General features: G+C 34.5%; 1 protein-coding gene across 1 annotated transcript in view; it reads right to left on the bottom strand.

Moving 5' to 3' along the window:
• barr (non-SMC condensin I complex subunit H) overlaps positions 1–15284 on the bottom strand; it is a 346268-nt gene that overhangs the window by 235510 nt on the left and 95474 nt on the right. Inside the window, exon 5 of the mRNA XM_090391808.1 lies at positions 12033–12156. Within this exon, the coding sequence (XP_090247934.1) occupies positions 12033–12156 (124 nt within the window). The remainder of the gene's footprint in view (positions 1–12032; positions 12157–15284) is intronic.

Raw genomic sequence — 15284 nt, 5'->3', positions numbered from 1 at the left:
TCTTTGTGTATTTTAGTCTACAGTTCACATCTGAGAGCTGCTCAACTTTTATTCGCTTTAAAACTTTCTTACATGTCATTCTTTTCCATATGAAAATCAATTTTATCCTGAAGACTAAATAGTGATCGCTTCCAATTTCAAATCCTCTGTACACTCTGGTGTCCTGCACCAGGGAGAAAACATCACTATCAACAATAACATAGTCAATGAGACTTTTCTTATTCCTAGCCTCTTCTCTCCATGTGAATTTGTGCACATTTTTATGTTGGAACATGGTGTTAATAATAACCAGTCCATGTCCTAAGCAGAAATCCAACAGGTATTTGCCATTACTATTAGCTTTGCTCTATTCTCCAAATTTTCCCAAAATATTTTTGTATGTCTGACAATCACTTCCTACTCTGCCATTTAGATCCCCAACAAGGACCAACTTTTCCTTTTTCATTGTGTCACTTGCTTTCTCTAAAACCTCAAAAAATTCCTCCACTTCTACCTTAGTAGAACCTTCTGTGGGACCATAGGCACAAATAAGTCTCATTGTCCAGTTCCCCATTCTGATATTTGCCCACATCACTCTACTTGAGACTGTCTGCCATTCAAGAAGATTAGCCTTGTATTTAGTGTTGAATACTATGGCTACTCCTTTTCCTTGATTGTCAATGGCTGAATATAACATTTTGTATTTATTCCTCAGAAAGGTCTCACCAGTTTTTGTCTTTTTTGTTTCAGTCACCCCTATTATGTTGATCTGGTACTTGTTGATCTAATTCCTCAGCTAGCTTCATTTCTTTGCCATTCAGGTTTCTTATGTTGATAGTATCGATCTTTAACTCTGGTGATGTTGAGTTGGAGTGTGTTTTCAGGTTTGTTCCAGTAGCTGACTTTTCGCTGTTTGCCCTGGTGAAAACAACGGGTCCCTTGTTCAACCGGGTGACGTCCCAGCCAGCATGAAGTTTTGCCATGTTGTACCATCATTTTGTATTTTGGTTTAAGTCAATAAGACTACAATTTGGTTGGCTAAATCCCAAATTGCCAGCTCATCCTTGTTCGTTCAGTATCCAAGTAGATACCCAACAGGATGCACCATGAGAAGGTGAGGATTGGACATTAGGTTAGAAGCCCTGGTCGGTTCTCCGCATTCCTTTAAAGGCGATGTGGAGGTCTTCTCTCAGTTATAGAGCTTTGACCCTTAAGCACCTCCATGACATATTTAAGAATATATAAATGCTGAATAGCTAAAATTATCCTAAATATATTAAAATTTCTGCTCACAAGTAAGTTATACATATCATAAGTAGTATGAATATAAGTATATGTATATAAGAAATATGAAATTTATTTCTATGATGGGTAAAAATATTTTATACCTCAACTGACAAAATACACAGCTGCAAAATTCCTTATTGTTTCAAAAGAAAACATGGAGAATTTAAAATATAATAATAAAATACATGTGCTGCATTTGTTCTGGATGCTCTTTTCATCTGTGTGTATGTGTAAATATGTTATTTCCATTATTAGTGTATGTATGTAGGCTGTTCAATAAGTAATAAGACTAATTTTACTGTTGCGAAACCACTCATCACAATATTAATTTCTTTGGAATAAAGAAATATTGCTATCTGTATTAACAAAAGAGGTTGATAGATGGCGTATACGGGCTGATGTGCCAGAGTGTCACGTGACTACACGCAAGCTTGTTTTGGCGCGACTACGAGCGATTAAATTTTGTGTGCGTTTGCAAAAATCGGCATCGGACAAGCTTAAGAAGTTGTCGTCTTCTTGTTCCAGTCTTTCTTCCATTCTGTGCACACATCCACTCGATGCTGCATTTGCTCCCGTGTCAAGAGTTTGGGAATCCATCGGGCGCAAACACGTTTCAGTCCCAAATATGTGAACACTTCCCACAGAAATATTCAGGACAACATGCAGTTGGCATACTGTAATTCTGTGATCCTCCTTGATGATAATCGCTGCTGTGTTGATCATTGTCTCTGTGATGGACGTTGAAGGTCTTCCCTCACGTTCAAGATCTTCCACATTTTGCCTTCCTTCCTTAAAAGTTTTATGCCAGCGAAAAACACTTGCCCTCGACATTGCTTCATCGTGGAAAGCTTCGCGTATCATGTTAAAAGTGTCCGATGCCGATTTTTGCAAAGGCACACAAAATTTAATCGCATAACGCCGTTCCAAGGACGCTTCCATTTTGACGACTGGTCTAGGTCCGTATACGCGCCGAAACAAGCTTGCATTTAGTCACGTGACACTCTGGCACATCAGCCCGTATACGCCATCTATCAACCTCTTTTGTTAATACAGACAGCAACATTTCTTTATTCCAAAGAAATTAATATTGTGATGAGTGGTTTCGCGACAGTAAAATTAGTCTTATTACTTATTGAACAGCCCTCGCATATCATTTCAATTATTAGTGTATGTATATCATTTCCATTACTAGTGTCTGGTTTAGTTCTTTCAATGTCTTCATTTTGTTTTCCGCCTTGTCTTGCATAACATGCTGTTCTGTTCATATATAATTCATTTCTGCTGGAAAGATTCTTTTCTCATCTCCATGCTTCACTTCTCTACACCAGTACTTGCTATGATAAAAGATATATTCATAATCTGCTTCTTCTTCTTTTTTTTTTTTTGGTAACTATTTCTAGTCTTAGTACATTGTCTAATATTCCACTTAATCTATTTTTAGTATCTGTTATCTTATCCTGGAACTTTATCCAAACAGGTTGTCTGATGAAATTTTTTTTGAGACTTGAAAGCAAGCCAATTCTGTCTCTTGACTACTGGATGGCTCTCTTATGATCGCTGTGATATATTAATAATTATTTTTGTACTGTAGTAAATAAATAAGGATGCCTTATAGGCAGGCTCCTTGCTTTGCTTCTCTATATGGTGTATACTCTGTTATACAAAATAGTGCTGATGATGTGATATATATATATATATATATACACATATATACATACATACATATAAACTCAACATAGGAATCTCTTAAAGGTACAAGCTAGATAACTAAGAAGAGACCTCCAAATAATCTTTAAGGAATGTGGAGAATTGACGAAGGAATATGAATGTTTAATCCTTACCTTCTTGAGGTACACCCTGCTAGTAGATATTGGCCTGGATACTGAACAAACAAGAATGGGTTTGCAATTTAGGATTTTGCCAACCAAATTGTATTCTTATTGGCTTAAACTAAAACAAAATAATGGTACATGATAGAATTTCTTGCCAATTGGGATATCATCCAGTTAAATAAGGCCTCCTGTTTTTATCAAAAAATCAGTGCAAACAGTTAAAAATCAACTACTGGAACAAATCAGAAAATTATAATATCAAAACAGAGAGAGAGAGAGCATGTGTGTTGTTGACATTCTTCTAAATAACAAATACAAGCTATATTCATATTTAGGCAAAAGGATAGCACACGCTCCAGAGAAATAAATTAACACAAGAATAAACATAACAATAAAAACACAAGAAGAATGTTCTTCAATGGAAGGTCGTATCAAATGGAATGAGATAGTCAAATATGAAAATAGGGATTGGAATTGGCTAAGGTAGAAGAAAAGGTTATATTAATACTGGTGTTTAGGTTTATATGTTGATTCTCCAAATAAATAGTAAATAAATAAGGATGACTTATAGGCAGGCGCTTTGCTTTGCTTCTCTATATGGTGTATAATCTGTTCCCACTGGATCCTGTGCTGGGTATCCAGGACATGGTCTGCAAATCCTGAGCAGACATAGTGGTGGAAATGAATGTAATCCTGGTACTCTGATATACAGATGTTGGTTGTCCCACCTGTTTATCCATAGTAGGAACAGTTGCAGCTGCAGGAAATTAACAACATAGACTAGATAATAACTAACAATATTTAATTATTGTTTCCTATATTTCACCGAAGTTAAATCAACATCTTCAGGGATTAAAACACTGGTATTAAACAGCATTCAGGCACACTTCAGTAACAGAAATGGAAAAGGATGACCTAGTCCTATAATTATGCCACCTACTGGCTTCGGTTGGGTATTCTTGGCTGTTGGGCTGACTGTCTGCCAATGAGGGTTTCCCATATGAGAGGCAGTTAGATACAACCATATTTGTTTAGACTGGATATTTGGTAAGAGCTACAGCATATTCCAGGAAAAGTCTCTCAAATTTAAATTTGCTTTGGTGGAGTAAGGTGGCTATTTCCCACCCAGATACTGTGCTGGGTTATCCAGGGCATGGTCTGCAAATCCTGAGCAGCCATAGTGGTGAAAATGAATGTAATCCTAGTACTCTGATATACAGATGCTGGTTGTCCCACCTGTTTGTCCATAGCAGGAACAGTTGCAGCTGCAAGGTTCCTGGAACACTCTGGGTAAATCCAGAGGTTGCTGGTCTTTGGGGGAGTGGATAAGGGTTGCTAGTGTTTTGTGTGGTTTATAAGTGGTCACAAGATTGTGCATTTTTAAGAACTTGACCACCTTTTCTGAGTCATCACGAATATAGGAGATAGTGACATAATTATAGGACTTAGGTCATCCTGTATCTCTCCTGTTCTATCTTTGTTACTGAAGAGTGCCTGTGTGGACATGTTTAATGCCAGTGTATTAATCCCTGAACATGCTGATTTGATTTCAGCAAAAGATAGGAAGTAATAATTAAATATTTTAGGTATTATCAAGTCTATGTTGTTAATTTCCTTAAACAACATAGACTTAAAGGTGATGATGAAGATAATATTAAGGAGAAAGTGGAGGTTTTTTTTTTTGAGTCATTAGAGAAGGCAGCTGACATTGGTGGAGATATAAACAAGAGAGAGTAAGATATGAATATAAGACATATAGAAATGTTTAGGGAAAATTTAGAGAAAAGAGCAAAGCTAATAATAATAATGTAAAGTACCTCCTGAATTTTTGTTCTTGACATGGATTAGTCATTAACGCATGTTTGAACATAAAGATATGTACTAATTCACAGAGAGAGAAGAGAAGAAATAAGAAATGTTGCAATGACTGATAGTGTTAACTTCATGCTGGTTCAGGATACAACCGTATATGGAGGATTTGAAATAGGAAGTGATTGCTATTTAGATTTGAGCAGGATAAAATGGTATATCAGATTGAAAAGAAAAGTGTGTAAGAAAGTTTTACAAACAATAATCAAAATCAACTGCTTTTAGAGGTGAATGCTAAATGCAAATATACATATTATTATTTAAGAAAAAATGAAGGAGTTTAAAAACAATAATCAAACAATTAAGACTCAATGGACTCTGAAGAAATCAACAAATTCAGCCAGAGGCATATGGTCAAATTGTTTGCAAGGGTAGAAAAAAAAATCAGAACTGGTGGACTCAGATAGTTAAAGAGACAGCTGTGGAAAAGAAGAAGGAATATCAAAAGTTTCTGGCTGAAACTTTTCACACTCATGCCAAAAATTAATTCAGCATATAAGTGTAAGAGTATACAGAGAAAAATGTAGGAAAGCAAAGCAGTGTTAAAATAGCTAAAGTCATGGGAAAAATTTAGTAGGAATATAGAAGATAAACATCAACTGGAAAAATATCATGGAGGCTAATGAAAAATCTTAGATATGAAGGAAAGAGTACTGTAAAAGAAATCAGAAATGATAAAAGGCACCATGAAATATGAAGATATTCTGTATGTCTGGAGTAATAACTTTTAAAGACTGTTAAAATGAAAAATGGAGTGAAAAGACAGTGGTAGAAAACATTCAAAAAGGAATGCAATTAGAAGTACCTATTAATTATTAAAAATGGGGGGGGGGGCAATCAAAAACCTGAAATGTGGAATAGCAACTAGAGTAGATACTATTAAACCAGAAACAAATGATCAAATATGCCAAGCTTTACACAGATTGCATTACATAATTCCAAAGAAAACTGAATGCAAGAACTACAGAAAAATTTCCCTGCTGAATGTTTCAGAAAAGATTTATGCAAACATACTTGAGAAGAGACTAAGAAAATTGGGAAGGGATACTTAGAGAAGAAGAACAAATTGGGTTCAGGCAAAATAGAGATCATCAGGATCATATTTTCACTTTAAGACAAAGAGCAGAGAAATCACAGAAACATAACAAGAATACGTACAGGTAGTTCTAACCTTACGAATTTTTTTATTTTAAATTGTGCATGGCGAAGATGATTAGGGGCGTATATGGAGAATTACGCAGTATGTAATGATGTAATTATCAGTTAGAATGAGCCTCAGTCACTTCACGAGCCTTGGCAACATGAGTGTGTTATTCGTAGTTTCTTTAATTACACCTGATTTTTTATTTTGTTTTCTTTTTAACAATAACACTTTCACTTTTCCAACAATATCAAAAAGAAGCAACAGTGCAAAACCAGAAAATGAGCAAAAAGAAACAAAGAAAAGCAATTACGTTAGAGAAAAAATATGAAATTATTACCAGCAATCAAGAGGGTAGCACTCTTAAAGCTCTTTCTGAGAAATTTTCTTTTGCTGCTTCTACAATTTACACCATTTTAAAGAATAAAGAAAATATTTGAAAGAAGTAAAAAAATATGCAATCTATGCAGTCTTCATGGTTGCATAATAAAGACAGGCAATATAATTCCTCATATGGAAAAACTGTTAACTGCTTGGATAAGTGACCAAACTCAATGATTAAACATGCCTATTACCTAAGCAACGATTTGTACACAAAGCATTAGTCATTTTTAAAATGCTGAACGACCAAAAAGGAGATGACTCCAAAGAGACTTTTGCTATGGTTTGAATTTTTGGATGGTTTGACTGCTATAAAAAGCAAACTAGTTGGCAAAGCATTAAAGTACAAGGTGTGCAAGTGCCAATAGCGAGGCTGCAAAATTGCATCCAGAAAAATTAGATGAAATAAAGAAAAAAATTACTCACCATCGCAGATTTTTAACGTTGATGAGATGGACCTTTTTTGGAAAAGGATGCCTACAAGAACTTACATAAAAGAATCCTCCTCGATGCCAGGTTTTAAAGTATCAAAAGATCACATCACTCTACTATTAGGAGGAAATGCTGCTGGCGATTGCAAGTTAAAACCATTATTTGTGCATCGATCAGAAAATCAAAACAGCTTAAAAGGAATTAACAAAGATACTCTCCCAGTAATATGGAAAGCAAATAAGAAGGCTTAGCTATGGGTTCCCAATTTGAAGATTGGCTTAAGCACCACTTTGCTCCTGAAGTGAAACTTTGCTGTGAGAAAAAACAAATTCAATTTAAAGTGGTTCTGATAATTGAGAATGCACCTAACCATCCCTCATCAGTAGCTTACATTTGTCCTAACGTAAAAATAATCTTTTACTGCCAAATACAACTTCTCTTTTACAACCAATGGACCAGGGAGTGATTGCGACATTTAAAGCACATTATCTCCAAGAGACTTTTGAAATGTTAATAGAAGCAACTGATCAAGATAGAAACTTTTGTATCACAGAGTTTTGGAAGAGATTCAACATTTTAGATGCAATTCAGGTAAAGCAGAGTGCCTGGCATCAAGTTCCCAAAAAAAATATGAAAGGAGTATGGCATAAACTTTGTCCTCAGTTTAATGATAATTTCGAAGGATTTGAAGACCCAACAAAGACTGATTCTGAAACTTAAGCGATCTTAGGTATGGTTAACCAGTTGCAAATGGAAGTTTCAGAAGGTGATGTTAATGAGCTGCTTCAATCTCACACTATGGAACTCTCAGCCAATGATCTCCTTGAATTAGAGGAACAAGAAAGAAACGAAGAAGAAGAAAAATACAAAGAAGATAACAAATATGAAGCTACAACTCGGTTTTTCACTTTAAAAGGCCTAGAAGAAGCATTTAAACTTCTCGAAAAAGCACAAGAAATCTTTGAATCACAAGATTCAGAGTATTTAGTAGATTTTCCTGTGAAATGAATAATATTTCTGCTTGCTATCAAGCTATTTTAAGTAAAACGAAGTGAAAGTCAATAAAGCAAATGACACTTCAGGCCTTCTTTAAAAAAAAAAAAATGCACTGAAGCTTCCTAATATATCTTCTACTACCTTGACGGCTGCCAATTCACCTGGTGATATAAAAATGCGCTATTTTTTTTTTTTTTCAAAGAAACATTTTTTTAATTTAAAATTTTTCTTATGTTATTTTTTAAATATGTAAATCTTTGGCCAGTAAAGTCTTTTCTTATCATTTAATATTCATCTTATAATTTATATATTCCTTCTTACGAACATAACTCTTGCTTATAGCATTATTTGTAAGGCAAATAAGCTCCTGCTTTACGAACGGTCACCAAGAACCAATTAATCAGTAAATCTGGAAAGTTCAGCAGTTAAAACTGAAGGATGTACAGAAAGATGGTTTAACCATGCTACTGGCCAAGACGTCAAGGTTATCATGGATGCAAAGTGCATATTAAAATTGTAATACCATTGATATTACACTGAAATATATGATGGATATGAGTGTATGAAGATGTATATTTTATCCATAATCGCCAGTTAGGTGGTTAATATAAATCAGGTGTGAGACAAGGACTTACCTCCATTGTTATTTATCATCTATATGGACTGCATTTTGAAGGAAAATGGCATTAGGCATATAAAATTTGTTAATAATCAGCTCTTTAGTAAAATTTATGCAGATAATGTTATACACAAATCCTGCAAATCTTCAGGATTCCCTAACTAAACTTGCTGTATACTAAGCATGAAAATCAACAATACAGACCATGAAATAAACAGGAACACTGATCAGTTATATCCTGAATGGGAAGCCTATAACAACAACACAGCTTATTTAGATACAATTTCAAAAAAATAAAATTGCCAGCTACAAGGCAATTTGAAACCAATTTTATCTTAGGGATCTGATTTAGTTGATTTAGAAATACAACAGGTGATCAAAGATTGAAGATCACAGATATGAGAGTTCTGAGAAAAATTAGGAGATTGAACACATGAAGTCAATACAATACAATGAAGGCAGAACCATATTAAAAATGAAGATATCAGGAAGGAATTTGCCATTGTTAGCATTCAGGAATGTGTAAGCAGAACTAATTTTGGGCAGTATGGTCACTTCAACAGAATAGGAGAGAAAAGTATACATATCGAAAGGCTTAGGTGTTGTTGACTATTCATGATAGTGTTTCACAGTATAAACAACACCATGAAGGGGAAAAAAAAAAAAAAAACTTATTCTTTCTTTTTAGAGAAACTTGTGTCACAGTTATATGAATTGTTTCCATGAAAATCAATTTTTGAACTTACTAATATTTTGCTGGTTTTTGAGCCAGCATCTTTAGAACACAAGTTTTAACTGCAACATTAACTGCAGCATGGATTTTGTGGGCTCTTGTATGCGCGTGTGTGTGGGTGTGGGGGGGGATAATAAAAAAAAATTAAATAAATACTTGTAGAGCAAATTCACACATTATTATCGTTGATTGAAATGTTCAAATCAAAGTAACAAAGTACCAGATACCAACAATACATCCTACAAAGAATGGATGCTGCAAAAATTCATTATGGAAAACTGCATTATTGGCAGATAATAAATACATGCCATGAATTTTTTTTTTATCCCCCAAATATTTAAGGAACTATTTTTAACTTCATCATTTAATCCATCCAACAAAACTGCCACAGCAGTAAGTTACGTCATCATAGCAATAGATGTGAGGAAATTATTTCTTCTTAGGTTCATCTAATGTTTGCAATGATTGCCTTCTGAAAACAGAATGGAAAGCCAGTTCAATTGTAAATAATGCTGTAGTTGGTGATCGAAAGTTGTCTTTTCCAAGCGAATGCATAACTTTGTCCTCTAAAAGGAAACTGGAGGTTTCACAGATTTTATCACCATCATCAAATTCCTGCCATGTACCCTCAAAGAGTGTACAGAATATGATAGTACTACATGAAAAATTTATATCATTACTAACTTCTTATCTACAATTTTCCTCCGAATCAGTCTATTACTCGTCAAGACTCTAACATTATCAGATCTTATATTTCTATCGTCTAAGGCACTTTGTATCGTATCAATCCACCTATATCTTGGTCTTCCTCTGAGTCGTTTTCCTGCCAACCTAGCAGAGAACACTTGTTTTGCTAATCTTTCCTCGCCCATTCTGTTAGATCGACCATACCACCTGAGATCAGCTCTGCTAACACATTCCTGAAATGCCGACAATGTCAAGTTCTTTCCTAATATCCTCGTTTTTAATATGATATTGCCATTCATGCCATCTGTTCACGCCTCTAATCTTTCTCAGGACTCTCATATCTGCGGTCTCTAGTCTTTGATCGAGTGTTTTACTTCTGACCCAGCTCTCAGATCCATAAGTTAAAACTGGTTTGAACAACTGTCTTGTATACTGCTAATTTAGTGTTCTGACTAATTTCTCTCTTCTTCCATAAGAATTTATTCAACTGACTGCCTACGATACCAGTTTAGTAGATTCTGTTGTCTATTTCCATATTTAATTTACCATCTTCACTAAAAATCGTGCCTAAGTAGCTGAAATGTTTAACTTGTTCCACAGGTTCTCTGTTCACAACACAGTTGACATTTTCAACGATTCTTCCTATTTTGATTGTCTATGTCTTTTTATTGCTGACATTCATACAATATTATTACAACATTTATTCAATTTAATCAGGGAATTTTGCAGAGTTGTAGCATATTTATTTAGAAGTACATCATCATCTACATAAAGTAAAGAGTTGAGATTAACATCTCCAATTTTGATATCAGGTTTAATACCACTTAATAAGAATAAAAAAAAGTCAATGAGACTTTCCTTATTCCTTGCTGCTTCTCTCCATGTGAATTTGTGCACATTTTTATGTTGGAACATGGTGTTAGTAATAACCAGTCCATGTCCTAAGCAGAAATCCAACAGGTATTTGCCATTACTATTAGCTTTGCTCTATTCTCCAAATTTTCCCAAAATATTTTTGTATGTCTGACAATCATTTCCTACTCTGCCATTTAGATCCCCAACAAGGACCAACTTTTCCTTTTTCATTGTATCAGTTGTTTTGTCTAAAGCATCAAAAATTCCTCCACTTCTACCTTAGTAGAACCTTCTGTGGGACCATAGGCACAAATAAGTCTCATTGTCCAGTTCCCCATTCTCATATTTGCCCGCATCACTCTACTTGAGACTGCCTGCCATTCAAGAAGATTAGTCTCGTATTTAGTGTTGAATAGTATGGCTACTTCTTTTCATTGATTGTCAATGTCTGAATATAACATTTTGTATTTATTGCTCAGAAAGATCTCACCAGTTTTTGTCTTTTTTGTTTCAGTCACCCCTATTATGTTGATCTGGTACTTATCTAATTCCTCAGCTAGCTCCATTTCTTTGCCATTCAGGTTTCTTATGTTGGTACTATCAATCTTTAACTCTGGTGATGTTGAGTTGGGGTGTGTTTTCAGATTTGTTCCAGTAGCTGACTTTTCGCTGTTCGCCCTGGTGAAAACAACGGGTCCCTTGTTCAACCGGGCGACGTTCCAGCCGGCATGAAGTTTTGCCATGTTGTACCGTCGTTTTTTATTTTGGTTTAAGCCAATAAGACTACAATTTGGTCGGCTAAATCCCAAATTGCCAGCCCATCCTTGTTCGTTCAGTACCCAAGTAGATACCCAACAGGATGCACCACGAGAAGGTGAGGATTGGACATTAGGTTAGAAGCCCTGGTCAGTTCTCCGCATTCCTTTAAAGGCTATGTTGAGGTCTCCTCTCAGTTATACAGCTTTAACCCTTAATCTGGTAGTATCAAAAGTAATCATCCTAGCATAACATTTAGGTAAATCTGCAAGAATTCAGCTGTCTTCATGAATTTTCACAACAAAATTATCAGAAAAATGAAGTTGGATAAGAAGAGAAAGTGTATGTACTAAGACAATAGTAAAAATCTAAACTAAAGAATTATCTTCTAAACTTTATACTTATGTATCTTTACAAAACATTCACAAATTAATAATTAGAATGAGCATAACTTATAATACTTACCAGTGGTATTCTTATGTTCTTCAGCAATTCCTAGACCACCAGCCATCTTAAATGCTTCTGCATACACACAATCCACACGATAAGCATATATTTTTGCACTAGCATCCAGCTGAACACTAGCAACCTATTAAAAGCAGATCAAATACACAGAAAGAAGTGACAGAAAACTGTTAATAAAATTCATGATAATCACTAATAATACAAGAAATATTTATAAAAAGCTTATCCAAAGAAAATCATTACCATTAATGAAAATGTCTGGCATTTATTAGTTTTCATTTTCACCTTCAAAATCAAAAAAAAAAAAAATTAAAAAAGTTGGAAAATTTACCTCAAAACATGACAGGTAAAGTCATATGCGACTGTGTTTTTAAAGTGTTCCGTGAGAAACGAATAGATTTTTTGAAAATATTTTCGACTACAACTGATGGCGCACCTAATATGGTTGGCCGTAATGTAGGTTTTATCAAACAATTTATAGAATATGTTGGTCATTCCCAGGTTTGTTTCCATTGTGTTATACATCAGGAGACACTGTGTGTGAAATCAGGCTTAAAGGATTTGGATGATGTGATAAGAATTGTGACAAAGGTAACTAATTTTATTGCTACCAGGGCTTTAAACAAACAAGAATTTAATTCACTTTTAAGCAAAGTTGAATCAGTGTACAATGGTCTATTAAAGTACAATAATATTCGATGGTTGAGTCGTGGCCAATTACTTGAACAGTGTGTTGAATGTTTAAATGAAATTAAATTATATTTAAATACGAAGGGCATGGAGCACGAATTTTCTCAGTTGAACGATTCTGCTTGGCTCAGTAAGCTGATGTTTTTCACAGATTTTTCATTGCACCTGAATGAACTTAATATACAATTGCAAGAGAATAAAGAAATTGATCTCCAAGATACTTTTCTGTGACCCCCCCCCACACACACACACAAAGACAACCTGAAGATATACATTATAATTCTACCATTGGGATTCCGTTTGTAGGGACAATTTCTAATAAGATTGCCAGACTCCTCAAGCCACATGGTATACGAGTAGCTTTTAAACCTGCACAGACCATTGGCCAATTTTTACGATCTCCAAAAGACAGTCATCCAATTTTTTAAATATGCTGGAGTTTACAATATACCCTGCTCATGTGGCTTGAATTATATTGGCCAGACTTCAAGAAGTTTTGAAATTAGGAAGAAGGAGCACATAGGAGACATCAATAATAATAGAGAAGACAAATCGGGGTTAGCCTTTCATTTTGCTAGGACTAATCACATTACAAAATGGGATAAAAGCTCAATGCCCTACTTAGAGGACTTCTGCTTCCGAATTATAAAAAAAGCCACAACGGTTCTCCGCTCAGAACAAAACCTTAATAGAAACCAAGGACTGATTCTGCCCAAGATCTGGAAGACCCTTATTAGATCTTTCAACATGCCAGAACTGAATTTTGCCACCAACTACAAATCGTTCCTCCACAATAACTAGCAGATCATATACGGGCTATGCGTGTGATATATGCATTCTTCTGCTTTTATAAAATTGTATTCGGTTTATTTTATGGTTTTAGTGTTAATAGTTTTTAGCATTTAAGTGTTCTTACTATTTTTATACATCTTTTACCCTGATGAAGCCAGCGGCCACAGTTGGTGAAACTAGTCGGTATAACTTTGTTTTAAAATAAATTTGACCAAAAGGAAAAAAAAAAACCTAAATAGTAGTCATTTATTCTCTCCTATAGTTCGTATGGTCAAAAATAACAGTATTGCCATGTTACAATTGCAAGGTTTCAGAAAATCTGTCGATGTTATGTTTGTCACGATCAAGAGTTTTGAGAATAAACTCAAAATATTTCAACATGATTTAGAAAGTAACAATTTTAAGTATTTCCCAAGAGCGAAGATTTTTTTTTTAACGAAACCAGTCCCATCTGACTTGAGAACAATCTATCGAAGTTCTAAAGTCAGTAACTGAGCAGTTTTCTTCTAGATTTGAGCAATTTAGAATGTTGGAACAAACAATCCAATTCATAAAGTATCCTGTGACCTTAAATTAGATGGCCTTGAGTGGTTCCATCTAATTTAAAATCCAATTCATGGATCTTAAATTAGATAGCCTTGAGTGGTTGGATTTAAAAGATCTAGAAATGCAACTAGCCGACTTCCAGTGTAATCCTATCTGGAAAATAAAGTTTATTGCTCTTAGAAATGAATTAGAAGAACTTGAGTGGGAACGTTGCTAAAGTTCTTCTAACAATTTTCTCTTCTACATACTCTTGTGAAACTCTATTTTCTATCTTAAATAATACCAAATCAAAAGGAAGAAATAGATTGAGTGCTGCCTATGTAGCATTAAAATGTACACGCTATAGCCCTTCTATACAGCAACTTTCTACCAGTACTCAGCAACAGAAAAGTCATTAAATGTAATGTAAGTTTGTAATTTCACTTTATTAAATTAATTGTATAATATGAATTCATAATTTTATATCGATGTCCTATTAAATAAATAGCCTAATATGATATGTATAAGTCACCATCTATGATTATGTAGTCAAATTTATAATGCATATATGAAAGTGGCACATCAACAACATCAATATTTAAAAAAACAAAAATGTTTGACACACCTGGGTAAAAAGGTTCGCCATTACTGACCAAGCTTGTTTACGGAAAACAAGCAGTTGGTTTGTTTGCTTCCAATAAAATTGCTTTCCAATATATGCAACTAATAAACACAATGACAAAATTCAGTTAAACAAACCAACTCACTTTATTGCTTAAGAAGACAATGGGGCATAACTTATTAAGTGGAAGATGATAATGAGGGGAAAATGTTGAGCAACTAATAAGAACCCATAATTTTAGGGTTAGCAGAAAATGATATACATATATATTATTATAATACAGGTATCTCCATGGAGTCAAAAGACTCATCATGGGAGATCCATTATTCACACAACACTCATCATACTTCTCCTTACTCATTCACTGATAAAGCACCCACAATGACCACTGGCAACCCATTACACCCATTCACCACCTTCCAAAAAACCTAGTCCTAACATCCTTGCTAACCACACTTTTAGACAACTTCCACTGGTGACCACTTGTTCTCTGCCTTTTTGGCATGTACCGAAAAAAGTTTTCGGTGTCAATTCTATAAAACCCCTTTAATAATTTAAATACTTTTATCATGTCTTCTCTCTTTTTTTTTTTTTTTTTTTGCTTATCAGCTAATTTTTCAAGC

This window comes from Typopeltis vanoorti, chromosome 4 (assembly GCF_054136105.1).
Source record: "Typopeltis vanoorti isolate ZY-2024b chromosome 4, IOZ_Tvanoo_1.0, whole genome shotgun sequence".
Taxonomy (NCBI): Eukaryota; Metazoa; Arthropoda; class Arachnida; order Uropygi; family Thelyphonidae; genus Typopeltis; species Typopeltis vanoorti.
This window is presented reverse-complemented; position numbering and strand designations above follow the sequence as displayed.